We start from the raw sequence: 27,651 nt of genomic DNA, 5'->3' as shown, positions 1-27,651 counted from the left end.
AAGCTCACAGTTACATCAGATCAATGCGTTTCCTCAGCTGGGGTTATAATGGAGACAACAAGCCCTCTGTGTCCTGTGCTTGATCACCCTCATGTTAAAAGCTCTCTTCTAATATTCAATTAGATTTCTCCTGAGCTGCAGCATACTCCCATTCCCAGGCTCGGTGCAGGGGGGCTGTCTCTGCTGGCTGCTCCGCAGGGAACATCGTCATGTTGCAACGGGGACACGTTTTCCGTGAGCACAAGTGCAAAGGGTGACCGGGTTGGAAGCGGTGGCAGCAGGTTGTTTGTTCACTCTCCTGCCGCCCATCCCTTGCCGAGGGGCTGCAGCATTGGCCCAAGTGCCCGAGGTGGGAACAGTCGTGGGAGTTCACGGGATCTGGGTGGGAAATGGCCTCTTCCAGCAGCGCCGGTGGCTGCTCGGTCGGATTTGCGTGAACACGGAGGATTTAGCTCAGCCCTTCCTGCACTGAGTCAAATCCTGTCCTTAGTTTAACCCCTTTGAACAGAATCAGCCTCCTCTAAAAACAGTTCTTTCTTTTTTTTTTTTTTTTAAAAAAAAGCTCCAGCTTTGGCAAACAGCCCACAAGAGACATGACGTGCTTGTGCAGCGGCTTCTGCGCCGTCAGGGCTTTTCCTCAGGCGGGAAGTGTCTCCGGGGCAGGGTGGGAAGGGTGAAGGGAAAGCAAGACGAGGAGGCTCCGGCCACCTTGGCACAAATCCCAGACGGCCTTTCCATCCCCTGCAAAATGCCGCATGCCCCTCACTGGCCCCCGCTGCTCCAGCTCCCTGTGACTTTTTTTGAGAGGAGGTGGTTTGTTCCCTGAGGAGCTCTGTGCGTCCATAGGGGAAGTTTTTGAGGGAGTTGAGGGGGCTGCTCTGGGTCCCTGGCAGTGACAGCAGTCCCTCCCCAGGAGCCATGGAGTACATCAGCACACGGGGCGGCACGAGGGCTGTTGACTTCGAGGGAGCCCTTTTCTCTGGCTACGCGCCCGACGGGGGCCTGTTCATGCCCCAGAACATCCCCTCGCTGGACAGGGACACCCTGTGGCGCTGGAGCAGCCTCTGCTACCGTGGGCTGGTCAAGGAACTGTGCTCCCTCTTCATCCCAGCCGACCTGGTCCCACGGAACACACTCAGTGGTGAGTGCAGCCACGCAGGGAGCTGCTCGCGGGGATGTGCGCGAGGATTTTAGGGTGTTCAGAATCACCTGCCTGCCTACACCCCACCCTCTCGTGGCCCCCAGAGGATGGAGCCTGCTGCACTATTGCCTGCTCCTTTCTGTACCCTGATCTCCTCTGTCACCTTGCAGGAAAAGGTGTTCCCTGTGTGCAAATAGGGATTCTGGTGACTTCAGTAGTAATGGCTGATGCTGTGACCCTGCTCGCTGCTGGGTCACCTGGCTGCTCTGCTGAGCTCCAGACTTGCCCTCCCTCCAGGGCTTCCTGCTGCTCCACGCTCTCCTTGAGATCACATTTTTAATGTTTTACAACATTTAAGAGCTGTCACCTCCACCAGAGGGCAGCTGCAACCTCTGTCTCAACGGCACATAGTGATAAAACTCAGGTTTCCTGTATTTTATATTTTAGCACAGTTTTCTCTGATTGTGTAGAGTATCCCCTGGGGTTACTTGGCATAGTTATCAAACACCATGAAGCTGGGCTGGTTTATTCCTAGTAACTACTAATAACTTGTTGGATGTCTGTCACCGCTCCAGCAACTGAGAGTCTTTGGTTGTGCAGAAAGATACCAGGAGCATGAAGAACACAGGTGCAGGAAGCCATGGGTCAGAAAAACAATCTAACAGCTCCTTTAACCATTTTCCCTCTAGACCTGATCGACAGGGCCTTCAGCAGGTTCAGGCACAAGGATGTTGTCCATTTATCCAGGCTGAAAGATGGGCTGAATGTTTTGGAGCTGTGGCACGGGGTTACTTTTGCATTTAAGGATCTGTCCTTGTCCTGCACAGGGCAGTTTTTGCAATATTTCTTGGAGAAAAAGCAGAAGCACGTCACTATTCTGGTGGGTGAGTATGTCTCTTTGTGGGGATGACATTTCTGGTCAGGCCTTTACCTTGAGAGCTACCATCCCACAGCCCTCCCCACAGATGCCCCAGGGTGGTATTGCCTTATGGGTAGCTGGTGAGTGATCTCCAGGCAATGCCAGGGTGGCTTCTCTAGTCAAAAACATCTCATGGAGCATCTCTGTGTCTTTTCTTGAAGTGCAGCAATGCAGGTTTGACTGATGCATCAATTTTTTTCTTTTCTTGGTGCTTCCTCACTTTGAAACAGGAACTTCAGGGGACACAGGGAGCTCGGCCATCGAGAGTGTGAGAGGGCAGAAGAACATGGACATCTTTGTTCTGCTGCCCAAGGGGCTCTGCACTCAGATACAGGAACTTCAGATGACCACCGTCATTGAAGACAATGTCCACGTCTTTGCTGGTTGGCACTGCTGTTGGACTGTCCACTCTATGGCCCTGCTGTGTCAAAACCATGACCCTTAAAGTCTCAGGGAGATACTCAGTGGGATTTGCAGCTTTAGCAGCTGTAGCCAGTCGGGTCATTGCCATCACCATGCCCAGACATCTTGCTAACAGGAGACAGCATCCCCAGTTTGGTGACCAAATGGTTCAAGGCTCCTTTGTCTCCTGGCCACAGATCAGAGCTGCCTCCATGCAGGTAGTTGGTGTTTGGCTACACTGAGTTCAGCACCATTTCTTGACACTAAAAGGATTTGGAGTCACCTCTGCCTTCTGTCTTCTCACCTTCCTGTGTGATCCATCCCCTACCACCTTGCCATCCCCATGGGTCAGCATCACCACTGGGTGCTTGAGCTGCTTGAGTTCTCATGGACTCTTCTACTCAGCCAGGTCTCACCTTGGCATCTCACAAGGGGAAATACGTATTTGGGAAATATATATTTGGTATAAGCAGGAACCCAGAGTGCCACGTCTGCAGAAACCACCCGACATCCACAGGGTGCCACTCAGCCCCTGAGGCAGATGGGCCACAGCAAACCCCAGGGCTTGAGACCAACCCCTATTTCTGAGCAGACATACCTTGTGCCTGATGCACTGCTGTTGGCAGATCTAATCTTTCCTTTCTCCTTTTGACAGCTCATGGGAACAGCGATGAAATCGATGAGCCCATCAAGGAACTGTTCGCCGATGACGATTTTGCCAGAAAATACAATTTGATGAGCCTGAATTCCGTCAACTGGTCTAGGATTATGGTGCAGATTGCTCACTTCTTCTATGCTTACTTTCAGTGTGCCCCATCCCTGGATACCACCCCATTGCCAGTGGTGGAAATTGTTGTGCCAACAGGAGGAGGAGGAAATATCACAGGTAAAGGGAAAAAGATAGGTTAGATAAGAGAGACAATGCTGTGATCTATAGACCAAAAGCACTTCACAGATACTAGGTATTGCTATTTATTAAAACACCCACTCTCTGGTAGGATTTCTTCAGAACCACTTTTATTTTATTACTCATGTATGCTTATTACTCAATTTAGGTGTCACTGATGATTTACAAGGTGCAGAAAACCCAAACCACCCTTTGATGATGACTGTAGCTATCTTGAGGATGGGAACATTAGGAGAGGACAGAACTTGTTTGATGAAGAAAAGAGGGAAAATACTGTGGCTCTGATTTCTTAAGTGAGACATTAACAGAGGTGTGAAGTCCTGCCTAGTCCTACTCTGATTTGCATGGTAGTGTGTGGTCAAGAGAACCACTCATAATTGCATAATCTGGCCTTCTAAATGAGAGCCCTTGATTGCCTCTGTCCCAAAATAGGCATAGAACTGTCCTATGACAGCAACAAAGGATTTGATATATTTACTGCACTTCCAGGTTGCCCATCTGAGGCAGCATTAACAAGCTCAAAACCTTCATCTCTCTTGCTTGCACAGCCCCTGCCTGACCTGTCATCCCCTAACCATCCATCATCAAATATGGAAATGCCCAAAGGTCAGTGTTCAATGGCAGGTGGAGCATCCCTGGATTTTATAATCTAGTGCTCTACCAAACCCCTGGAGACAGATATCTCAGAGCCCACCAGGGAATATCATTCGTGTCTGCTTCTGAGCCAGTTGCTCAATCAATTTGTACAATGACTCCTTTGCTAAACTTCCTTTGGATGTTTCTTCACCAAGCACACATTTATTTTTCACTGTTTTTTCCCAGCTGGCTGTATTGCCCAGAAAATGGGTCTCCCAATTCGAGTTGTTGCCGTGGTGAACAGCAATGACATAATTCATAGGACTGTCCAACATGGAGATTTCTCAGTGGCAGAGAGCATGAAGGCTACATTAGCATCAGCCATGGATATTCAGGTATGTAGTGACTTGGCCAAAATGGGGAAATAGCAAATATTGAATTTTTTTTCTTTTACTCCGATCTACCTGCATAATTCTGCCACTGGCAGTGCCTCTTAGTGATGCATTAGGAGGTGTGACTCCTATTAACCACTTGTGCTATAGACTGCTGAGCTGAGATAGATCAAACACCCTCCTCCTCACTTTTCAGGGCTTGACTTTGTGATCTTCATTGTTAAATGCTGTGTTTCTGAGATTCTGTCCTGTGCAAGGTTAGCAAGAGAGGGACACTTTCACAACGCGTGACAACTACAGAACTATAAATGCCACCATGTCTCAGGGGTTTTGTTGATGCTTCTGAAAAGCTCCACCAAGAGCAAGAGGAGAGACCAGGAAGAAGGTAGGGAAGTCCAGAAGAAATGCCTCATTTATGGCTGTCTGCAGCTTGCTCAGAGCAAAACAAGTCTCAACAGGCAGGCAAAGGCCTCAGAAAGAAAAGTCGTAGAGGTACAGAAACCAAACACCTGGAAGCAAATACCTCCCGTTTCATCCCTACCCTGTGATCCTCAGGGATTGGATCTGCTTCCAAACAAGTGATCAGAGGGAAACCCTTGGTGTTGTGTCTCTGTGGCCTTAAGTTACCTGGATTTTCCAAAAGCTTTTCAAACACCTTGGGAGGACCCGGGAGCCTGGAGGGGCTGCCATGCTCTGCAGTCACTAAGTCCCTGTGCCCCTGTCACCAGGCTGTGCTCTGCAGCTTGGCTTTCCTCCCAAGCCATGAACTTGGGGAGCTCCTCAGAGCTCCAGGGGTATCTGGGCTCCTTTCTGGGCCCATGTCCTTTCAGTAGTACTGCTCTGCTGAGGTACCCAGGCATGTGCCAGCCTTTGGGATTATGGCAGCAGGCAGTCAGGCAAGGTGATATCCTGAGATTGCTGAGGAGCTGGATGGGTGTATCCCTCTACACATCCCTCTCCACGCCTGCGTGGGACATCTTTGTTCAGCTCACATCTGAAGCATCCATGCAAATTTTTCCACAGCATAAGAGACTATTCATTCTTAAGGGGAATTCAGGAGGTCTCTAGTTGGGGCCTGTTTAAAGCAGGGTCAGCCCTGAGGTCACACCAGATTGCTCAGGGATTTTCCATTCGGGTATCAGAAACCTTTAAAGATGGAGAGTGCACAGCCTCTTTAGGTTGCCTCTTCTGCAGCCTAAAGTACAGCAGAGAAAATTTTCTCATTAGATGCTTCCTAAAGAGTTGCAGGTGAAGCAGGAAGTCTGGTGTGGATAAGCCTTGTAAGGAGCAATCCCAGGAGAATCACAGCAGGTGTTGTGTCTTTGCAGCACCTGAAGACAACCAGGGGATGTTCTCTGGCCCTGAGGTCAGGAAGCACCACACAGCTCATGTCCACACGCCAAAACTTTGTCTCCAGTGTGATCTGTCCTCCAAATTTGGCCCCAAAGTTCTTCTGGACAGTTCTGGTGGCCTGGGACAGAAGCAGAAGCCTTACTTAGATGGTAAGGCCAGTACTTGCATCAGTCTCCTGGCCCAGTTCAGCTTACTGGTGTCGACACAGAGATCTGTAGTGGAAACCAAAAGGCTGGCATGAATGGAGGGTGAAGGGGAAGCATGTGTGAAGGATGTGGGAGCAGCAGAAAGAAGGACAGGAGAAGGGATGTCGGGAGCATGGTACTGGAGGAACTTCTAGGAGCAGGTTGTTGAAGTCCAGGGCACACTGACATGTAGCTTCTCAGGACAGCCAGGTTAGGAAGCAGAGGACAGCCTAAAACAGGGGACAACCTAAAGCAAAGGGCAGGCAACACCCAGACTAGACTGAAGATTAGAGGCTCTGGGAGGTGATGGTGGGAAGATGAAGGACAGAACTGGGGCCATAAGACACCCAGATGAGGACACAAAAGTCTGAGTAGGACCTGATGACTCTCCAAGGTAGAACAGGATGGAGTGACAAAAGGTCACAGGCAGAAAGATGTGAAAAGTTCATTCAAACCCATCACTTGAACCCAGGAGATGTGATGAGTACTCTGTGAGTTGGTGTTCCTTGTCCTGTCTGTCTCTACAAGGTGTCTCAGCCAAACCACTGGATGAATGTTTCTTAGTGCTTGTAAACATGCAGGGATGAGACAGGGAGAAGAGAAATTGGTTTGTGACCCTCCTCTATGGTCTTGCACAGAGCTCTGCTGTGGTGTTGCAACACTGATTGCTACGCAGCCATACAGGCCAGTCAGGCCCTATATGTGCCCTATAAGTTCTCAAAGATTATCAGCCAGCCCTGCAGGGAGCTGGGTGTCACTGTGAGTCACTCAGCATCTGCAACACTGAGTAAACAGCTGGATATTTCTGGTTCTCCAGTGCGCAGTGTGTTATTAGCCTGGGTTCATCACGGTGATTGTACAGATGTGGTCACACTGTTGATTCATCAGTTATCCCTGCATTTTCTGTTTTAATCTGATGGTCACTGTCAAACAGGTCAAAGGTCCAAAAGACATCATGTTCCCAAAGACTTGTCTTGGGATGTAGGTGAGTAAGGGGAAGACAAAAAGCCCACGCCAGCTACCACCAAGAAAAACTCAGCAGTAGGACCTCAACCCTACGGAGACATCAGAGAATCAACACAGGTGCTCTTCCCCTGAGACGAATGCTTGAATTTCCACTGCTCACCTATTGCTTTGTTTTCCCAGGAGCCTTACAATGTGGAGAGGATCCTGTGGCTGCTCTCAGGCTCTGACAGCAGCCTGATAAAAACGCTGATGGCACGATTCAGCGCATCGAAAAGGCTAAAGCTGCCAGAGGATTTGCACAGAAAGGTCAGTTCCTGACACACGCAACACTATGTATGTGTGTGTGTGTGTGTAAGGAGAACTACCATTTTCAACTCATTTACAGAATAAAAAAATCATAGTGGAGAGCTTCCAACCAAAAATTTACGTGTGAGGCCAGAACAGAAGTTTTATATCAATGTGTGTGCACTGAGATGTTAAAAACCGCTTTTAAATTTTATTTTTTTTTTAAAAAGCTCTTTCTTCTTTGCAAAACTAATTTAATAAATGCCTACAATTATTTAGTTAGGATCTGAAACCACCCCATCCTTGGCCATGCACCGAGGCATCGTGCAGCAGATGCTGGCACAAATTGAGTGTTTGGGAGTGGGTCTGATGACTTGGGTGCTGCAATTCAGCCTCACTCTTATGGCAAATGGGAGCACAACACAGAGAGAGATACCAGAGAAAACCGAAGGTATGAACTATGAGAGGGCCAGATGCAAAGCCTTGCCTCTTCCCATCCAAATTCCCAATCACTGTCCCTCACTAGGAGGGAGGAGGATCCTTTGCCTGGTGCCTACTCCTGCTTGCGCAGCAAGATAAGTACTAAGTAATGATTTTATTAAAAGCAAGAAGAGCTGTTACACTGAGGTGGGTTTTACAAGTCCCTCAGAGCATGGAAATAGCAGCCAAGAGCTGAGCTGAGTCTCGGCTCCTTTTCACCCACGCTCGCAGCACCTGTGGATGGAAATCCCTTGCTCACTCTCTGTCCCCAGGGTTGTTCCCAGCAGTGCTGCAGCAACCCCTCTTCCTTCAGTCCTTGGGAAGCTCCATCCTCCAGCCTCCCTATTTTGAATTGCTTTGCTGAGTGCTTGTGGCTGATGCCCTGTGCAAAACAAGCCTCCCTGATTCCCACAGCTTTCCGAGACCCTGCGATCCTGCTCAGCCTCCGACGAGGATATTGTTGGAGCCATGCGGCGCTGCTGGGAGGAAAACCAGTACCTGCTGTGCCCCCACTCTGCCGTGGCTGCTCACTACCACTACTCTCAGCCAGACAGGTGAGGGAGTGTTGGGGACTGGAGCATCACTATCCCCTTGTTCCTTCAGTATCTCCAGCCCAGGGCTTGCTTACATCCCAATTTCCTTACTTTTCTTCCCTTTGCAGCATTCCCCGGTGTTGCTTAGCTCCAGCCTCCGCAGCCAAATTTCAGGATGCCGTGCTCCAAGCTGGCCTGGTTCCCCAGATCCCCCCTGAAATCACTGCCCTGACAACAATGGAGACCAGGTCCACTCCCTTGGAGCGGGGACAGGACTGGGCACAGGTGCTCCGGGGGCGGATTGGAGCCGTGGCACAGCGGTGGGAGGCAGAGGGTGGGAGTCAGTTTGCACCCCTGGGGCAGTGGAGGATCAGGGGGCAGGTAGTCACACAGACCTGAGCTACTGGGCACAGCTGGCCAATGCCTCCCAGGGCTCATTCTCTGTTCCCAGGAAAGCCCCATGTTATGCTGGGAGCCTCCATGTGATGATTTATTAGCAAGAACTCACTTCCCCATTGAAGTATATGGACTATTTCATAACATTTTTAGTAAAGACCTCTGCAATTGTATCCCCTTTGTCCTAATAATTCATAAAATCTGATTGAAACTCTGGATTGACCTGCCTGTTCCATCTTTACTGGCTATTACAGAAAGCTTCCTTAGCACTACCCACTGCTTCATGAGCATTATCCAGTGATTCTGGCTCCGTGCTGGGATGTTCAGCCCAGTGATCCCAGTAATACCCAAGATGCTCAATGGGAAACACATGCAAGACTGGAACTAATCCACTTTACCCATCCCTGTAATTTAGGCAGTGGCAGGGATCATTCCCAGGCATTGAAACTTGCTCAATTATAGTGTTAAATGGCAGATGTTTTCCCTGGACATGCTTATCTTACAGCACTGGAAAGCAGTTCTTTATCTCAGGGCTTTTGGTCCTAGTCCTGCTGCAGACTCTTCCCGGGCAACTTCCACTGTAACGAGTAGGAAATGGGAAATTCCCCTTATCCTCTGCCTGAAACTTCAGGTCATTCAATACCACGTTCCCATCATATACATATAAATATATAAATACCTTGTGTGGGAGCTGCCTCCACAAGCCATGCATCTGGCAGGAATCTCTTGTGCCTAAAAAAGGGGAAAGAAAAATAGGAATAATTATACCGGGGGGAAAAATCCCCCTCTGCCATCAAAAAAAATTCCCCCTTTGACATCAAAAGAAGTCCTGTAATGGGAGGATTAATTTGAAGGTTTAGTGGCATTTAACAGGGTAAAAGTAAGTTCTGTGAAGTGATTCAGCTTGGGATGTTGCAGAATGTGCGGGAAGAGTGGGAAGCTTTGCCTGGGCTGCCTTGCTGGCACCCAGGAAGACTTTTCCTTGGCTCCCTCCGGCACAACCGGCCCCGTGCCACCTTCTTCCATCCCACTGAAACCCTGCAGGAGAGGAGGGACCTGTGCCTTCTCCAGGATGGGGGGTTGAGGCTGCCCCATCCCAATTAACGTGGGTGAGGGAAACAGCTTAGTTGAAAAATGCAAAAAATCACAGCACTTGGATGTTTTCAATGCTAACGGCTCTACTTGCATGGATCAAGGAGCTGGGAGGAAAATGGTGGTGGAGTCCAGGAAGGATGCTTCACAAGGCCATCATTCACCCTTCTTTAAGAGCCAAACCAGCAAAATACCTCCTATTTAAGCAGCACCTTAACCTCAGCCTCATGAGGCTGAAGGATGGCTTTGCACAGGGTGGAGATTGGTGCAGCATGTCACTGGGGGTGCCAGTGAGAAACCCCCTGGTCCCATTCGGCCCCACGATCCCCTCTGGTTGATGCAGATGTTATGCTCAGTGGACTCCACCACCTTTAATAGCTGCCTCCCCAAATCTTGCAGCTCTCGGCCGGGGACGGCTGCCCAGTTGTAATTTAGCTCTTAATCATAGCTTAAGACACCCTGTGAGAGGGGAGAGGCCTGAAATTCCACATCCAAGCAAGAGGTTGCAAACCCAGCTGTCTGGTCAGGACTGGAGTAGGAGGAGACAGGAGGGCAAGGGGCCAGACCCGGACCCCTCACTGGGGAACACAGGGAAGGATGGGTGAGTGGGACTGGACTCACAGCCTGCCAAGGTCCTGGTGTGTTTTGCAAGCAGAAAGCCTGATGAATACATTCCATGCTCCCATCCCAATGCCCTGAAGCCGTAGGATGGGTAAAGGGTCTAGCCTCGCTGCAGACAATGCCCAGGAAGGGTGAAAAGGAGTTTAATTCTCAACCATCCCTGAGGATACCTCTATGGGGTATCAGATTTTTTTGGGGGAATGACACTACGAAAACTCTCTCTGCGATCTCTGGGCCAGAAGCACAGCAGGAAAAGCCTGTTCTATGCCTGGAGCCAAGGCAGAGGGAGCACAGACAAGCTCAGCTTGCAGGGGGTGCTGCACTCCCACAGGGGGAAATGCACAGCTGCACGTGCCAGGCCAGTGCCTGGGATATGGGAATGAACCTGGCCCCCTGGGCATGCTGTGTCCCACCCTGCTTCAGGACCACAGCATCTGTGGCTGCTTCACACTGGGATCTCACATTCTGTCCCCAGAACAGGAGCTTGGGGCTCTGCTCACTCATCCTCAGGTCTCTGGCTGAGAGGGAAGGTCAGCTTGCTTTGATGGAAAGATGGAAAATGGAGGGAGGAAAGTCATGCAGAAAAGTGGTCTCTCCTCACCCAACACTGCTGGGGGGCTGCAGTCTCTGGCAGCCTGACATGCTCCCAATGTTAACAATATATTAGTTCTGCCCCTTCCAGAGCTGATCACAAATCCAGGACAGACTTGTCAAATAGTTCACCTCATACATCAGCTGATTACACTTTTCTTCAGCAAAAATTCCAGTTTCAGGTCCCTCACCACAAGGAGATCTGACACATGTGATCCAGGAGACAGTGATGCCCATGAACCAGTGGCCATACTCCATGGGAATCCCATGTTCCCCCAGAGGTCAGGACACTCTTCACACTGAGGGGCGTGGCTGGGATGTGTTCCTAACTCCTACGTATCTTGAGGAGAAAGTAATGTCTTGGGATCCATCTGGATACTCATGGGGTCTACCCTTTAAGCCATCTGCCTCCGAGCTTGCAGTTGTCACCTGGTGTTGGGTCCCATGGAGACTTCAGGAGCAGAGCCAAGCTGTGATTCATCACTCCAGTCATTAATAGTGCCATTAAGAGTGCTATTCATTAAAGGGGTACATGCTGACTGCAGCACTGGTTAAAACAAAATTGAGAAGAATATAAAATCCCGGGCTGCAGGTGAGGATGCTATTTCCCGTGAGCAGAGCAGTCCACCCTTCCCCTGTGCTTTGCCACAATGTCCATCCCCACCTTCCAACTTGTGGCCACCCAGCCCACCCCTCCCACCCAGGGAACAGATTTGGAGGCAATTACTCCACTGACTGGGCTGCCACGTCCCTCTGCTCCAGTGTCACATTTATGAGCTAGGAGGAGGAGTCCACAACGTGGTGAATTATAAGCCAATGCTTTAAAACAGTGTTCTGAAGGTTTGGGAGTTGAATTATTATTTATAAGGCCCTGGGGGTGCCATGTAATTTATGGACAGGTATGAAGACAAGTAGGCGCTCAGACATGGGGATGAGCCCAGTGTAAATGCTGAGATAGAAAGATAGATAGATGGATGGATGAAGATAAGCTTCTTGGCCAGGAGAGCTGGAGATTGAAAAACTGGAGATTGAGAAACCTGCCCTTAGACATCTCTGCTCTCAGACATCTCTGCTCTCCTGGAGTGATACCTACTGTCCCCGTACTCTCACTCCATAAAAGTAATTTCAAACCTAGTGCAAATAATTTGTTTACTTTTTTTTTTTTAAATTAATTTATCCCATGTGCAAGGGAAAAAAATAAAGAAGGACTTGCTTTGTTGTTGCAATTTGCTGCTAGGCATTCGTATGTGTGCTAATGATAAGTATTAATTAAATAGCTTGCTGTTGTCTTTTAAATGCAGTTATTTCAGGCTGTAATTAAACACAGACACCCAGCCCTTTCTGTCTGCATAGAAAGAGGCAGGCAGGCCTCCGGAGCTCGGCGCTTCTTTCATTGTAACAGGAGAGAAGTGGAAAATGAGGCAAAACCAGTTTCCATTGAAAACTCACCTCCCTGTACATGTCCTTCACGGGGAAAGCAACCAGCTCAAGGAAATTAAAGGAATGCGACTTCCAAGATCCCAGCCCTGCAATCAAAGTAAGTTTATTTGCCCTTAAGATCTTGCAGCTTCATGCATTTTCGAGGCAGAGGAGATCACTTTGTTTGATCTCCGGGCGCTGCACAGGCTGCTGAACAACACACTGCTGTGTTCACCGTGCCCAGAAACTTGTTGGCTTATGCACATCTTGATTTGAGAGTCTGGAGATAGGAGTCCATCCCTCTCGCTTCTTGGTTTCCCCAGGTTTTTTCACTCTTGCTGTAAATCCCCACCCGTGTGCTGCTCCTGTCATCAATATTAATCTCCCAGCTCAGGGTGTGCTTCCCAGGGAAACCTGAGCTACCACCAGCCCTGCTGCCCTCCCCCTTTCCCGGCTTAAAATAGGAACTCAGTGCTAAAGCCCTCTAGAAATGCAAATAAAATGTCAGATGCTCACGTGATGGAAAGCAACCCCCAAATAAAATTTGCCATGTACCCGCGACACCGAATGACACTTCAGCTTAACGTTATTTCTGCCCTCAAAGGCAACTGGTCTTCACTTATCTAAAATGCTGCTGTTAATCAAGAAATACATGAAGAGACATTGGCCATCTGCTGTGCAACTTATGAGTTGTGGACCCTTTTGGGGTCCTGTCAACCCGAGGCTGGATTTGCCATGTTTTTTTCTATCCCTTCTAGCCCAGTGGCTGTGTCTGTCCTGTGATTTTGATACAGCTGGACAGGTACCCACAGGGAGCCAGGAACATGGGAGGGGGTCTGCGACACTCTGCAGGCTCCTTTCCTAGTGAGGGGAGCGCAGGGCTGGGAGCATCCTTGGGGCTGCCTATGTTAGCAGCAGCAGAAGTGGCTCAGAAGAGGATTTCCCCCAGTTAATTGCATTTTAGAAGTGAGAAAGGAAGGAGAAGCATGAAGAGAAAAGCCAAAAAAAAAAAAAAGGAGAAAGTAAGCCTTCAGAAGTTAAATACCTAATTGAAAGGGAATTTGAGCAGAATCTTAAAACAAAACAAAACAAAACAAAACAACAAACTATAAAAAAAGTATTTTGGGGGCAAAAACAAAATTACTCACTTTTAGTCCAAATGGTTAAAATTTTGTGTGAGTTTTGGGAAAAGAAGAAAATTTAGAAATTTTGGAAATTTTAGAAATCTTTAGAACACCATATCACAAAAAGGTGATAAAAAGCCTAGCTGGAGCAAGAGGGCTGGAAAAGAGAGGAGCCAGTGGCTGCCCTGAGTGGCTCTGTCCTTGCCCTGACACCCTTGAGATCACCTCGAGCACTTTAAGATCACAAGATACTGAGAACAAGGAGTTTGTGTTCTCTTTTTTGCTCCGTAGTTCGCTGCATTTTCAGGCTCCCAAAGCTGCTTTAACATTTCTAGGACAGGTTAGAACTATTTCTTAAAGAAAGCAGAGTAGAAAATCACATATAATCACCCTCCAGGAGCATGGTGCTTTCAGAAAAGCATCAAAAATAATGATTCCTGCAAAACAAACAAATTAAGAAGTGATGAGCAAAGGAGGACAGTGATATTTTGTGCAATTTTTCACTATGCATCTCTTTGCTCTTGCTTTGGGACTCCATAAGCAGAACATCACAGATATTTGCAGAACCTTTTGCACATTAATATGAAACAGCAGTGGGATGCTCTAGTAAATGATGGGGAAGGCAGAAGGGGCTATATCTGAACATGGTATTATTTTGGTGTCTGACATAGGTCCAAATCCTGGTCCGACATGGAAAAAGGAAGGTGACATTTTTGACACAGAAGTTTACAATCAGAGCTTTAACCAAAAGAGCAGGTTTTGGGGATGGGGGTCTTTCCTGTCACTGACTTTCCGTGTGACCCTGGGGAGTGTCGAGATGGGGTGAGGAGCTGGGGGACCCTCCTGCACCTCACCCAGCCCCTGGCAGCAGCCTGGTTACTGCCACGTGGATGACTCCAGGTGTCCCACACTGTCTGGGGACCAGGCTGCTGCCAACTCCTCACCTTGAGTTTAGTCCCCTGCAGCTCCACTTGGTCCTCACCTGCCCAGCAAAGCACCAGCACCCTGGGAACTCCGCGCTTCCGCTCCTCCGGGATGCTTGTGGGGATTAGCCAAGCTATGCTCCCTAAACCCATCACATGTGTTTCAATAGTTTTAATTGTTGCCTTTAAGATAATTACAGGCTGGAGAGCGTGGACAGGAAGAGCCCTGTGGATTTACACCGGGGCTTGGGTGCACCGTTGTGTACAGAACGGGAGATTTCCTGCTTGGGAGAGTGGTTTGCCTGCCACAAGAAGGGAAGAACCACAAATCCCCACTTCCCATGGCTGGAACAGCTGGAACAAGGTGTCCCCCTGCACCTCACTCCACCTGCCCTGGGGGAAAGAATCCCCCAGCATCCAGCTTGGCAGTTGCTGGCCCTTGCTCATTTAAGCCACATCTTTTTCCACCTTCCCAAGCCTGTACAGAGGGGAATTCACACCTGAAGTGAACAGGATTCTGAAAATCAGGCTCACAGTGGGACAGGGAGCACCCAGGGCCCTCCTTGCTCAGAAATGAGGCATTGTCATCAGCCAGCCCCATCACTCTCCTTGGCTTTTAGTGAGGTGGACCATACTTGGGGTTTTTTAGTATATTATGGTTTGTCCTGGTCCTTTGCTGCCTATCCATCCTCCATCACCAGTGAAAACACTTTAAAGGGAGATGTCTCAATCCCTCCTGTAGGCTGGAGTAATTCAATATTGAGTGAGAGGAGCACAGTGACTTCTTTTCTTCTGTTTGCACCTTTCTTGCAACTATTTTGTTGGAGCTCCCTGCTGAAGAGCGGGGCAGGTGGCTCTCAGGGACAACACAACTTCCAGGATGCTTCCTTGCTGGAAGAGCTGGGGCAGCACTGAGGACCCCTCTTGGGGCACAGGCCCTCCCCAGGGTTAACCATGCACACAGGGTCTTGAGGTCTTCTCCAGCCTGTTGTGTCACCATGAACTCAGCAAGGGGTCCTTGCCTTTGCGTTTGCAATAACCTTTTTATTACTCATGCATTTTAAAATGAAAACAAGATTTCATCTAAATCCAAGAAATTATTCTGGTTCAGCCTGCTGGTTACAGGATGTCTCATGGCTGATGCAGTTTGGAGGATCAGTCTGGTTGCTCACAGACATCAAAACCTGCAGTTACTGAGGGGGTAATGTGGGGCCTGGCACACTGAGAATGTGATTTGTTTTAGTGTTTAATCCATAGAAATCCATTTAATAGCACTTCCTCTAAGCTGCTGTCTTTTTTTCCATCCTAACTCGTAAAATGGAAATAATCCCATCAGCCAAAAAGATTGGGAATAACTCAGATATTAAAATGTAGTGAAGATGAACTGGCTCCTGAGTGCAGATGGAGAGGACAGGGATGGGCTCCATCACTGCTGCCAAGGTGAGTTTTGGGGTCCTGTTTGGACCTACATCTGCTGGCAGTTGATTAAAAATCAAACCCACCCCAAATCCAGAGCTGAGCATCTTGAGGGTCTCCTCAAGGGTGGGATATTCCCCTCCATGAGCTGTCGACTTTTCCCCAACAGTCCTCCGCATCCCACCCCTCTTCTCCTCTTCCCTTTCCCTTTGCCCCTTCCCTTCCCCTGTGATGTGACGCATTGGCAGAGAAATAAAATAATCATCTATTGCTTTATTACTTTTTCCACCCGTGCTTCCCTCACGGGCATCTGCATTTCGGGAAATGTTTTTAATATTTGCTAATAAAAGCAGCTCCAGTAATGACATGCTCCCTCCCCAAGACAAAATTGCCGGGACCGGCGTTATCTAACAAACTCGTTTTGGCACAAGCGCGTCGGTGTTCGAGCCATTTCTGCCCATTCACAGGATTATCAGCCATCTCTGCAGCCAGCCCCAGCCCTCCTCTCTCATTCCTAGTTAATTGGTGTGAAATTGGAGCAAGTTCTCAGGTGATAATGTGTTTGCATTTACTGCTTCACTGAACCACCCTAGCCACTCAATCCCAGCTTCATTAAAGCCTCAATCTCAGCTTTTGCTCCTGGCTGTGAGCTTCAAACCCTATTTCCTGCGTGGCAGACATACAGCCTAACACATGTCAGGAAGACAGCTTGAGCAGAGCTGCTGGGAACAAGCACGGCTACTGCCCAGGCGCCGCTCCGGGAAAATCACGTTCGCGGTGGGAAAGATGCTTGGAGTCCCTGCGATGGCTTCACGCTGTGTTGGTTGTTTTCCTGCGCTGGAGAAAGGCATATTTTATGCCCTTTAATTATGTCTGATTAATGAATTAATTTTAATTTTTTTTTCTGCAGCACTTTGAAGATAAAAACCCCTTCGTCTGAATTCTGTGATTAGTATTTAAAGACTGAAGTGAAATATTTGTAGGCAGAAAAACCTAACCGAGGAATGCCTGTGTTCAAGCATTCAATAGGGCCTATTCACAGGATCGGATTCCAGGGTTATTATTAGCAATAAGGTTATCTTTGGCATAATCTTTTTATGCACAACATGCTATTGGATTCCACCCTCCCTGTTTCGCTCGGGCCCTGGGGCAGAAGGTAGAAAAACCAGAGATGGTTCAAGCCTTGCAAGTGCTTTTCATGCAAGTGGAGCTGAAGCCTGGCAAAGTCTGCCATGGTTATATTTAGGACATAAACCATAAGGTATTTTGGTGCAAGATGCAGCCCCGGGATGCTCCTGCAGGGAGGGAGAAGCGTGCTGCCCCTGGGGGATCTCCAGCCCTGCCAGCACACGCTGTTGTGAGCCTGCCACATGTTGGGGACATCTGTGACACCCCATGGGGTGACCCTCCAGACTGTGGATGGAAAGGGATGGGTTGGGCTGGTCCTTCACCCACAGGTCATGGAGGCAGCCCTGGGCATCTCTCCAGCTCGTGAGATTTCATAGGTCTGGACACAGGTCTGAGCTTGGACAAGTCTGGACACAACCAGGGAGAGAAGCCCTGCCAGCCACACTGCTGGGTGAATCTCTCTTTTTGGGAGCTGAAAGCACCTCTCTGCTGGGGTGGATGTGCCTGGGGGTCCCACCTGCCCCCAGCCCCAGCCAGGAGGGCTGAGGCACAAGTGGGGCCGCCTGGGCTGCAGGCCCACGGCAATGGGTTGATCTGGGCATGAAAGGAGAGAGCGGCGGTCGCCTGCCTCTTCATTTGGTTGTGTTTCTAGCTCTCATAAAGGCAAAGGTAGGAGTTAGGCTTTTGTTGTTGTTGTTGGTTTGTTGTTTTTTTTTTTTTTTTTTTGGTGTTTTGTTGTGTTTTCTTTTTAATGGATGGTGGGTGTGATTCTTTTCAAACGCGTTCCCTTTGGCACGTCTCTGCCGGCAATGTCAGTGAGAGCCCCAGGATGCCTCTGCTGAAGCCCAGGAACACCTTCCTTTGAAACTTGCCCTGTATTTCTCCCCAGATCCACTTCTGAGCATTGAGGGTGGGAGGAGGTGAGGAAAAATTAAACGGTGGTCCTTTACCCCAAATGGCTCAGCTGCTGCACAGGGTCCCCAGGTCATCCCAAAAACAGCTCCAAAAATCAATCAAGGCTTCTCATCCATGGCCAGGGTCCCCAGCCTGGATGCAGGCAGAGCCAAAACACAGGTAGGCACATTAAAGGATGGTGTGGCTTTGAAATGGCGCGGCAATCCCCTGTAGCCTAGTTTTTAGAGAAAGTATTTTGTAGCTGGTTTTTCTCTTTGTGACTAAATGTGGTTATTAGGCCCCGAGTGCATCATTAAGCCTGTTATTAAAAGTAAACATGTTAAGAAGAATATACTGGTGTGCAGCAAGCTCATCCAGAGTGCTGGACCCTCTGGAAAAGTCATTAGCATTTGTATTTAAAGTGAACGCAGTTAAGAACATATTGGACTAATTCAGGGCCTTAGAGCTATTAAAATGATTGCCATTAAAAATAAATATGTTAGGCAGAATATGTTGCATAATTAAAATTATTACAATGTTTATTCTGATTGTTTTTTACGCTGGCCTCTCATTTAAGAGGTTATTTGTATGTATATAAAATATATACATGTTTTTTATATATATACATACACGGTAATGTTTCTAGCTCTATATATTTCATTATCTGTTGTGTTAAAATGACTCTGTAGGATAAATTTGACCTCCTTGTTGCAGGATGAGATGGAGCCCTAGTGGGATGAAGCCTTGATTAAAACCATGGGGAAAAACACTAAATAAATCTTGGCTATATGTAAGTGCTGTAGCCGCAGTCCACTGTCTGTTGAGTTCAGTGGGAATCTTTCCTTGACTTTGCCATGCTGGGTCAGACCTCAGGAATGTGTCTCTCACTTTGATGGTTTTGCTATTGGTAGGTCAGCTTGGAAAATCAGAAAATCAGCAGCTTTGCTTTCCACAGGCTGTTCCCAGGCCGAGCTCCATCAGGTTTGGTAACTCGATGCAGCTCATGCTGTCTCATTTCCACCTGGTTTCCCATGGCGCTCATGTGCCTGGGGAGGTGGTGGGGTGGGATCATCTCCCTGTCACAGGGTTTCCTCCTCTGGGGGCCCAGTGCCTCCGTGTGTGTGCGAAAAGATGCTCCCAGGGAAGAGTTTCTTCCAGCGGTTTTGGACACGAGCAGTGACTTTTTTCTTGCCAGTGCCTGAAACCAGTGGCATCTCCTGCCCTGGTCCCTGCATAGCACATATCCAATCTATATAGTGTATATAAATGTATCATAGAGTCATAGAATAGTCCCGGTTGGAAAGGATTTTTAAAGGTCTTTTAAAAAGACTTTTTTGAATATAGTTACCTCCCAGGGATGCATATGTGAGCTGAGGATTTCATGAGACCTGGCAGGACCATTATAAAAAAATCTCATCCCTCACCATACAAGCCAAGGGATGTTTTCCAGTAATTCCTTTGGAAGTCCCAGTAACTCCAGCACCCCACAGGATCAGAGGTGGTAGGATCAGAGATCAGGAAGGAAAAAGCTATACTAAGGAATTATATGGGGTGGGGGACGTGGCTTGAAGATAAGCCTGTTGGAGGGGTTTCCCTGTGTTCAGTGAAGGGGATAAGAGGTTATTTAAACCCTGTTGTGTGGCAGTGACCAGCACCTTCCCCTCCAGCTCTTCTCCCAGGGGTGCTTAGGGTCTGCATCCCTAGTATTGAGTCTATCTTGACCACAGGGCCACCCTGGATGGCCATAGGGGTCTCGAGCTGCCTGCATGTCCCAGCCCCATGCGTTGTTCACCTGTGGGGTTGTCCCTCCCAGAACGGCCCCGTGTGGGTGTTCCTCAGGCTGTCACGACCCCGAACGCCCATCACGCGAGGGAGATAAGCACCCGCCCCTCGCTTTCGAGGAACAGAGCTGTGAACGTCAGCAGATGGCACTATTTCTTCTGCGAAAGAAGCAGGTGGTTCCCACCACAGCTCTGAGCCGTGCGCTGGACCTGGCAGGAGAAGCACCGGGCTGAGGGCAAACTGCTTTCCAGGAGCCCCATCAGCGCTGGGAAGCAGCGGTGGGCTCCGTGGGGGCGGCGGCCGGCCGATGCCGGGAGCTGGGCAGAGAATTTCCGAGGACCCCGTGGAGACCTCTCCTCCTGGGGGTTGCCTTCACACTGGGTTCGGTGCCCAGCAGCGAGTCAGTGATCATCAGCCCAAACCTCAGGCCATGCTGCCAAACCACTGTGCTGCTTGGTTTTTATCAGCTCCTTTTTTTAGGGCTGAAAATCGGTGTTTGTTGCTGATTCTCCAGGTGGAAAGGGAGGAGAAGGCAGTTTCTGTGCTCCTCCCTGCTCCCCTTCACCTGCACCCTGTTCCAGGTGACACTGCTGTGACCACTGTCCCCAGATGCTGTCAGCTGGAGAGATGCTGGGGGTCTCAGTCAGACAAGTCCCAAGGGGAATCTCACCACATTTATCAGTCCTATAAGCTTGTAATATCAGCTGAAACCCCCTGGCCCAGCTCTGCCCCGGCTCTCAGGGACCTGGAGCTGCTGCCTTCTCCCCCATCCTTGATTTCACCGACCCCCGGGGCTGCTCAGGTGAGTGCCAGCACATGCTGATGGGCTCCTGGCTGTACCGGTGCTGCAACCCCGTGGTTGCCAGTGGCCAGCTGGGGGGTCATTACCCACCTCGCTGGAGTAAACTTATCTCCAGGAGGTGCTACCCAGCGTAACTGAATATTTAAATAACGAAACGAAACCGTGCTGGTGGGAGTACAGCTGCTATTACACTTATTATTTAATTGTGGCGGTGTTTCAGAGCCCTAGGCGTGCACCTGGACCCCTCGTGCTCGGTGCTGTACAAACAGGACGGAGGAGAAGACTTTGGCGTTTAAAGGCACTGAGTCATTCCTTCACCCTCTCATCTGAAACCTCAGCTTTGTGTAAAACCTTTAGGATTTTGTTTAATGGGTGCAGCTAATGGTGAGGTAATCAGGGAGCCTTTTGACACAAAACCCAGCGATCAGTGGGTTGGATGCCTTTTGATCTCTCTGCGTTGTGAGGAGGAGCTGCATGGTGGGGTACCTGGAGATGCTCTGTGAGTGGGCTGCAGAGACCAGCCCCGGGCAGCATCTCCCACAGTAAGCCCCTTGTGTTAGGATCCAGCTGGGGACCATCGCCCTCATGCCTTCCTGGTGCACACTGGGGCCTTGTGGGCACATCCTTGACACTTGAGAGGAGTTGGGGTCTGCCAAGGATGGCAATCCCTCTCTGCCTCCTGCAGAAAGTCTTTACAAGATTTGCCACTGGCAGGACACCCACCTATTTGGACCTGTTGTCCCTGAAGGCTCCCAAACTGAGCGGTGGGTGCAAGCTGTGCCCTTCCCCGGCTCCTGAATGTCCTGCTTCTGTCTGGCCAGCTCCATAGCTTTGCTTCCATAGGAAACCATGGAAAGAGGAAAAGGTCCCCAAAAAGTTTCTCCAGCAGAATGGTGGCCGATGGATGCTCAGGGAATGGGCAGATGGTCTCTGTGGGTGGTGATGGATGCTCTGGGAAGCAGTGGACGGTCTCTGCCTGTTGCTTAGCTGGGGGGGCCCAGGATGTGGCTCCTGTGGCCACGTGTACAGCTCATGGCCAGGCTGGAGTGAAAGTCCTTCTCCTCTCCTGAGGGTAACTTCACCCAAAACTTCACCCAAAACCTTTGCTGTGAGGCAACATCTGTTTGGGGTGTGAGCTGGGGCAATTGTCTGCAATGACAGGGGCCCCAAGGTAAATCCATGAAGTTACACTGGTAGGTACATTCTTTTGCACTGATCTTTGCCTGGCAAGCTGGTACAAGCAACACCTGCATGTCTCCCTTCCCTTTCTGTTGGTGTGAGTGAGGTCTACCTCAGGAGATCCGCCTCAGGGTGGTGCTGCTCTTCTCCTATCATCTGGCACAGGTGGCACATTCTATGGGTGCATGGATCACATTTTTTGCCCCCTAAGATCCCAACCTTGTAGAAATGACCTTTTTTTGACTCAGCTGGGACCAAGCCCTTGCCGGTTAGTGTTCAGCTGAATAAGCCACTGCTTGGTCACAAGGAGAGGGGCAAGGGATATATGGATAGAGCAGAGAATGGATGGACTTGGGTTAAACATACAACCTCCTTCTCGAGGCAAATGCTAATATCCTTTGAAAGGACCTTAAAGGAGAGTGTTTAGAAATGCTGCAGTAGAAATAGTAGCACTGAGAGTCTCTTTTTCAGTGGCAGCCAGGTCATGGAATGGAAAGAGGGAAAGAAGGATTAATGGAGGCAGAGCTGCTCCTGCTGGTGTCAGATTAGGACATCCCAGTCTTTTTAGGAGGTGTAACATAAAGAATAACCTCCTCTACAGTTATCACACCTGACTGACAACAAAGAATAAAGAATAAAGTGGATAAATGAATGTTTTATCAAAAGGAAATTGAATGAACAGGGTAACAGAAGGGGTAATACAACTGGCAATAACAGCTAAAGCTGTGGGAAGGTTTTGCTGCTCTACTTTATGTTGAACATAATGTGCCTGGAACACAGAGATGTCAAGCTGGAAGACCAGGCTGCTCACAAGAGATGCTTCTCCGGCAAATGCTGTGGTAGTCCTGTCAAATGACATTTCCCTTGAGTTGGCACCTGCTGGGTGGGTTGGGTTGGTGCAGTGGTGGGTCAGCTGGGTCAAGCTGAAGCCAGAGATGATCTGTCTCACTGTGCCACTGCCACTTACCCTGTAGTTTGGCTTTAGTTAGTACTAAACACACACTTCTGTCCTGGGAGCTGACATCTACTGCTGAGGTCCTCTCTGCCCTCAGCAGTCACCAGATACCATCCAAGCAGGGACAACCCCTGGGACAGATTAATTTTTTCACCCACAAGTTCATGTTGATGATCTTTCTCCTTGTTCTAGCCATGGGGGTCCCACCTACCCTGGCTTTTTCTCCATTAAAGCAAATCCTTATCTCTCCCAGCTTCAGTCACCAAGGGTGGGAACTACATGACTAAATGCAGACAGGTAAAAGGCCCAGAGGTCTTGCTATTCTCCCTTTATAGTTGATGGAGATCAAATCTGCACAGCCAGGGGAGTTGAAGGTGCAGTTCATCTTGTCTTGAAGCAGTTGCAAGCAGGCTGGGTGAATTTTACCTCCAGAGGGCCTTTGGTGACTACAAAGGGAGCTGAAGTACCTGCTCAGCTCCAAGTCAGTGCTGCAGAGACTGACTGGTGAGTGATGCAAATGTCACCCCAGTTGCACTTGGCTCTGGGCTCCTTCAGTAGATAATAGAGAAAAATACCCATGTCCATAGGGCAATTCAGCCTACCTGCCCTAAACATGTCTCAGAAAATGGAGCAGGATGGCCCTCTGGGGCATCCTGTCCCTTGCTGTAAAGTGTAGATGTGTCAGAAATGGCTTCTAGAAGGTAAGTTCGGAGAAGAGCATCCTCCCTTCCTTTAGTCTAAGCTCACTGCCCCCCACTAGGCTGCTGGAGAGCTCATGCGTGAGGCCCCCTCTCTATGGCTGCAGAAGGATGAGTGCAGGGCAGAGAGCCCAGAGCTCTGTGCTGGCTTCCCCACTGCAGGGCATCCCTGTGCCCCACCAGCATAGCCGGCATGTCCCAAATGGGACTATAGCTCTGCACTGCAAGGCTGTGGGCCATGGGACAGTCCACCTGCAGAGATGAAGCCCGTGGCCTGGAGAAGGGTGTGAACATGGATGGAAACCCTAACTTGTCAGGACAGGACACTACTATCAGTGTCCAACAAAGAAATCTTGGGGACCAGCGTGTGCTTGTAGAAGACATCTTGTAGCTGGTTCTCCCTTGTGTTTCTTCTTCCTGGATCTGACCAGGTGACACTTGGGGAGTTTCTGAGAGCTACCATCACCTTCTACTTCCATGACTGAGTGGCCGGGGGGGTGTGTCCAGACATGGGACCTGCCAGACTACTGACCTCACCTTGGCTTTCATTGATATCTGTGGGCTTTGGGCCAGCTCTCAAAAACAGGACAAAAAAGACACCTGCAGACCATCCCAGCAAGAGAGAGGGTGAAAGAGACGCAACAAAAGTGGAACAGGGTGGGGGGATGCTTGTCCCAACATCCTGCTGTTTCTTCTGGTCTCAGCTTCTCAGCTGAGGGTGAGGTGTCACGCAACTGTCCCATTGCTGGTGCGCGGCTCTCCCTCCCTTTATCTGCAGATCACGCTATGCTAACGAGGCACACGTACAATGTTTGTGTGCATGTGAGAGACAGAGCTCTGACTCCCGGCCAAGTGAGAAAAATCATTAGTTACAGGCTCTGCAGGACTGAACTTGATGAGGAACTTGGGGCTTTGCCCCGACAGCACTCGGCGCTGGTGCATTATTCAGTTTGTGGCTATGTTGATTTGCAGATCTAATCACTCCAACAACACATACAGAAAATTAATTTGGACATGGGCCTGGTTTCTAGAGAAAGTTGGACCTAAAGGCGGGAGGTTGGTTGTGTGGCTGAGGCGAAGGCCCAGGCTGGGGAATATCCCGTTTCCAGCTCTTGAGCCTCACAAAGGAGATGGGATGGGGATGGAGTGGCAAGGAGCAGTGGAGTTTAGTGGCACTGGAGCATATGATAAACAGGATTTAATCCCCATTGTGCCTTTTGAAACCAAAGCCCTAATCACTCAGCCCCGACTGTGTTCATACCTCTTGTTTTGCTGGGAGATGGCTTGGGTGAAGGGGGTAATGTTCTCCTTTCCCCAGCCAAGGGATGGCCCCCAAGGGGCATTGACTCAACAAACTGATTCAACACATGTCTTAAAAATCATCTGGTTAGAAAAACATTGCAACTGCGAGTCAGACCAGGTACATTGTTTCTGGACTGCTGGAGCCTTCAGACCATTTCCTTTTCCTCGCCTTGCTGATGGCTCCTGCCCCCATCAGAAAACAACATCTTAGTGGAGACACAAGTGGTACCAAACACCAGAGATTGCTCCATGGAGAAGAAGCCATGGTTTTGGGTTGCCCCCAGCTGTGAGGGATGCTGCCTGCCCTCCTGCCCAGTCTGTGTGAGCTGGTAGCAGCCCACAAATCCATCTGTCTTGAATTACCTGGCGAGTGCTCTCTCCCCTTTTGATCACAGACCCCTTAACTGTTGCCTTCAGCCAGGGCTGTCTCAGCCCTGGATGTGCTGAATGGCCCCCTTTTAAAATGGGATTTAAGAGGGCATTAAGGACTAATTAGGTCTAATCAACAGCAGTGGCTGTTTTAGACCTGGTGCCTCCAGTTGACATCAAAGGGTGAAGGGGGTGGGATGAAGCCAGAGGAAGTGTTATCAGCAGCAGGAAAGATTTAGACCCTGCAAAATCCATGCCCAGCAGGGGGTTTTGTGTCCCTAATCGTTCTGTGCCTGTTGGGCAGGGAGCTGGCATGGTCCTCTCCCACTGGAGACAGTTGGGCTGGAGAAATCCTGGTGGAAGTCCATCAGTCCCATAACTGTCTTCTCTGCCATCCTCCACCATGAGTGACTGCTGATGGGTTTGGGGGATCTGGGGCCACCCCAAGATGTGGGACACCAGGATGAGGCTCCTCAGGGAGGATGGGAGGAACAAGGTGGGAACAAGAAGAAGGAGGTGGAAGGCGACACAATAACATGTTCAGAGGTGGGCGAAGAAGGGAGGCAGCTGTTTGCCTCTCCTGGAGGCTTCCTCAGATGCAGGCAGGGATGAGTCAGGGCTGCTCATACACAAGCTGCTCATTAGCAACATGAAGTGTGTCAATGCAGGACCCTGAGCCAGGTAGGGTTTATGTGCCCAGGGTGCAGCAATAGCAGCTGAGTCACAGCCCCTACCCAAAACGTACAAACTTCTCACGGTTTTCTGCATGTCAGAGGGACCTTTATTGTAAGGACCTGTATTGTCTAAACCCCACACTGTGGGCTGAGGGCACAGGCACCGTACAAACCCAGCAGCACCTGCCTGCCATCCAAAGCACCACCAGTTATCTCTCTTAAAAGCTCTGCCATGACTTGGGTGGTTTCGCCGCTGCTGGGAAGTGAGGGATCTCGCTCAGCACCACGGGAGCCGTTTCCTGCCCTCTGCCAAAGCTGGCGGTCCGGGATGAGAAAGACGGAGTTTGCCAACAGCGATTCTCCCTGCGATTCAGTTTACATGGAAGTATTGAACAGTGGTTTAGTCAGGGGGCATGTTACAGATATCAAACCCTTTCAGTGTAAAGTCAGATCTCAGGCAGCCGGCATTTGGGAGAGCTCACGGAAAACAACAACTATTTACAGGGTTATGGACGCAAATGCCCTTGAATGATACAAACCATCTTAAGGGGAATTTTTGCGGCTGATTAAGCGTAACCACAAAGCTTCAAGAAAACATGTGTTTATTTTAAGTAAGTAATGTTGATTACTAATGAGAATACTTAGTAGATATGATCAAAGGTAGCTGAAGTGCCGTCATGATATCAAAGACTGGGATGGAACGCTTAATTTAGATGTTGAAAAGCCAATCTAAGGTGAGCGTCTTGAAAGTAAATATCATTAACAGTATCTAGATTAGACCAAGGTATAAAAAGAGTTGGAGGTAACAGCTTTCAAATCTCCCGTATAAACAGGCAGGTGATGCTGTAACTGGGGGAGGCGAGTCAGACACAGAGCCCAGGGTAGGGGATGGATTGTGCATCTGGAGCACGCAGCCCCTGGCCAGGCTCCTGGCTCTGCCCATTGGCATCTCAAGGGATCCAGCTCCCAGGAGCCAGGGTGGCTCCTTTCTGCTCCAGCTTACCCAGAGGAAAGGGGTGGAAATGAGTCCCCTGCCCCCAGCATCTCCGGCTTGAGCTCTAGTGCAGGGCTCTGGTTGAGGAGGAAGGGCCCTTGCTGGGACTCTGGGATGGGAAGGGGGTGTCCCCCCTGCCAGCTCATCCCAGGAAGTCAGACAGACTGAGGGACAGATGAGTCCAATAGTGTGGCTCAGTGATCAGCATCCAGGTGTTTGCATCCTGCTTCTGAAACCTGTTTTCCTCTACCATCCCTGTGTTGCTCTATTAGCCAGGAGGTGCTTGGGGAAAAGGCTCCACATGTCCCCAGTGTCACCAGACCTGCTCCTGGATTTAACATTCCTGCAGTGAAGCACTGATGGGATTTGGGACAGGCAGGAGCTTATATCCCCTTCTCTCACCGGTTATGCAATCAACATAAGAGGGAACATGTTATTCATTTACCCCACATCCATCTCAAACTCCTGGATTAAAAAAACAGCCAGTGTTAACTGGAAAAAAACTGGGATGTGGCTGAGTCATAGTCCATACTGTCTTCTGCTAAAAACCTTGTCCCTGGCCTGGCCTCCACCCTGGTGGCTTCAGGAGACCTCTGTCCCCACCGCTGTCTCCCCAGGACCATTGCAACCAATCCCCTCTTCATATGTGCTCCCAGTGCCCAACATTAGCAGAAACTCTCAGCCTGAATGCCCCAGTGATGGCTGGCACCCCCATTTCCCTCCCACGCTCCCCAAGAGCCACCCCAGGACTACGCTTGGCTCTGCACGTCTCCCTGGACTGAGCCCCTTTGATCGAGCGCTGCGGGGCAGTGAGCGGGTGCCAGACCTTTGCCCTGCCTTGCGTAGGTTGGGAGAGCTTTGCCTTCCTGACTGGGACCTGGGGAGCTCCCGCATCCTGGACAGCCTGGAGACACCGCCTGCACCACTGGATCTGCTGGGCATCCCCAGACATGGGTCTAAAAGGTACTTGGTGCTTGGATCATCACCCCTTCCCTGGCTGCATTGGTGCAGGGGATGTTGGAGCAAGGGAGAGGTGTTTCCCAGGGAAGTGTCTCAGAAGGGTTAAAGGAGAGTGGCTTTGGAGCCAAGAGAGCCTGCTGGTGAGGGCACATACCATTCAAAGAGCGGGGAGGGCTGGGTACTAGTCCTGCAC

At 49.8% G+C, this 27,651-nt stretch overlaps 1 protein-coding gene across 3 annotated transcripts; it reads left to right on the top strand.

The window, feature by feature from the left end:
• Window positions 1–216: 216 nt before the first annotated feature.
• Window positions 217–8,751, top strand: THNSL2 (threonine synthase like 2). Of its 3 annotated transcripts, none has more exons than XM_017835263.1 (9): window positions 217–349; window positions 914–1,141; window positions 1,831–2,025; window positions 2,291–2,443; window positions 3,118–3,348; window positions 4,192–4,340; window positions 7,022–7,147; window positions 8,021–8,160; window positions 8,268–8,751. In XM_017835263.1, exons 2-9 carry the CDS (start codon window positions 919–921, stop codon window positions 8,536–8,538), a joined length of 1,488 nt encoding a protein of 495 aa, XP_017690752.1. In that variant the 5' UTR covers window positions 217–349; window positions 914–918; the 3' UTR covers window positions 8,539–8,751. The 3 variants fall into 3 exon arrangements, with proteins under 3 accessions (XP_017690752.1, XP_017690755.1, XP_017690753.1); XM_017835264.1 differs by having other exon boundaries at window positions 218–349; window positions 917–1,141; XM_017835266.1 differs by lacking the exon at window positions 1,831–2,025.
• The last annotated feature ends 18,900 nt before the right edge of the window (window positions 8,752–27,651 follow it).

The sequence above is a fragment of the Lepidothrix coronata genome, unplaced genomic scaffold (genome assembly GCF_001604755.1).
Source record: "Lepidothrix coronata isolate B3197 unplaced genomic scaffold, Lepidothrix_coronata-1.0 Scaffold252, whole genome shotgun sequence".
NCBI classification, from domain to species: Eukaryota; Metazoa; Chordata; class Aves; order Passeriformes; family Pipridae; genus Lepidothrix; species Lepidothrix coronata.
The sequence above is the reverse complement of the archived record's forward strand: the minus strand, read 5'-3'. Positions and strand labels throughout refer to the sequence as shown.

Excerpts from the sequence above, each read along its gene's own strand:
- THNSL2 (XM_017835263.1), top strand. The coding sequence starts at position 919 with ATGGAGTACATCAGCACACGGGGCGGCACGAGGGCTGTTGACTTCGAG. Across the intron at positions 3,349-4,191 it reads AGGAGGAGGAAATATCACAG|CTGGCTGTATTGCCCAGAAA; the intron begins GTAAAGGGAAAA and ends GTTTTTTCCCAG. Across the intron at positions 7,148-8,020 it reads CAGAGGATTTGCACAGAAAG|CTTTCCGAGACCCTGCGATC; the intron begins GTCAGTTCCTGA and ends TGATTCCCACAG.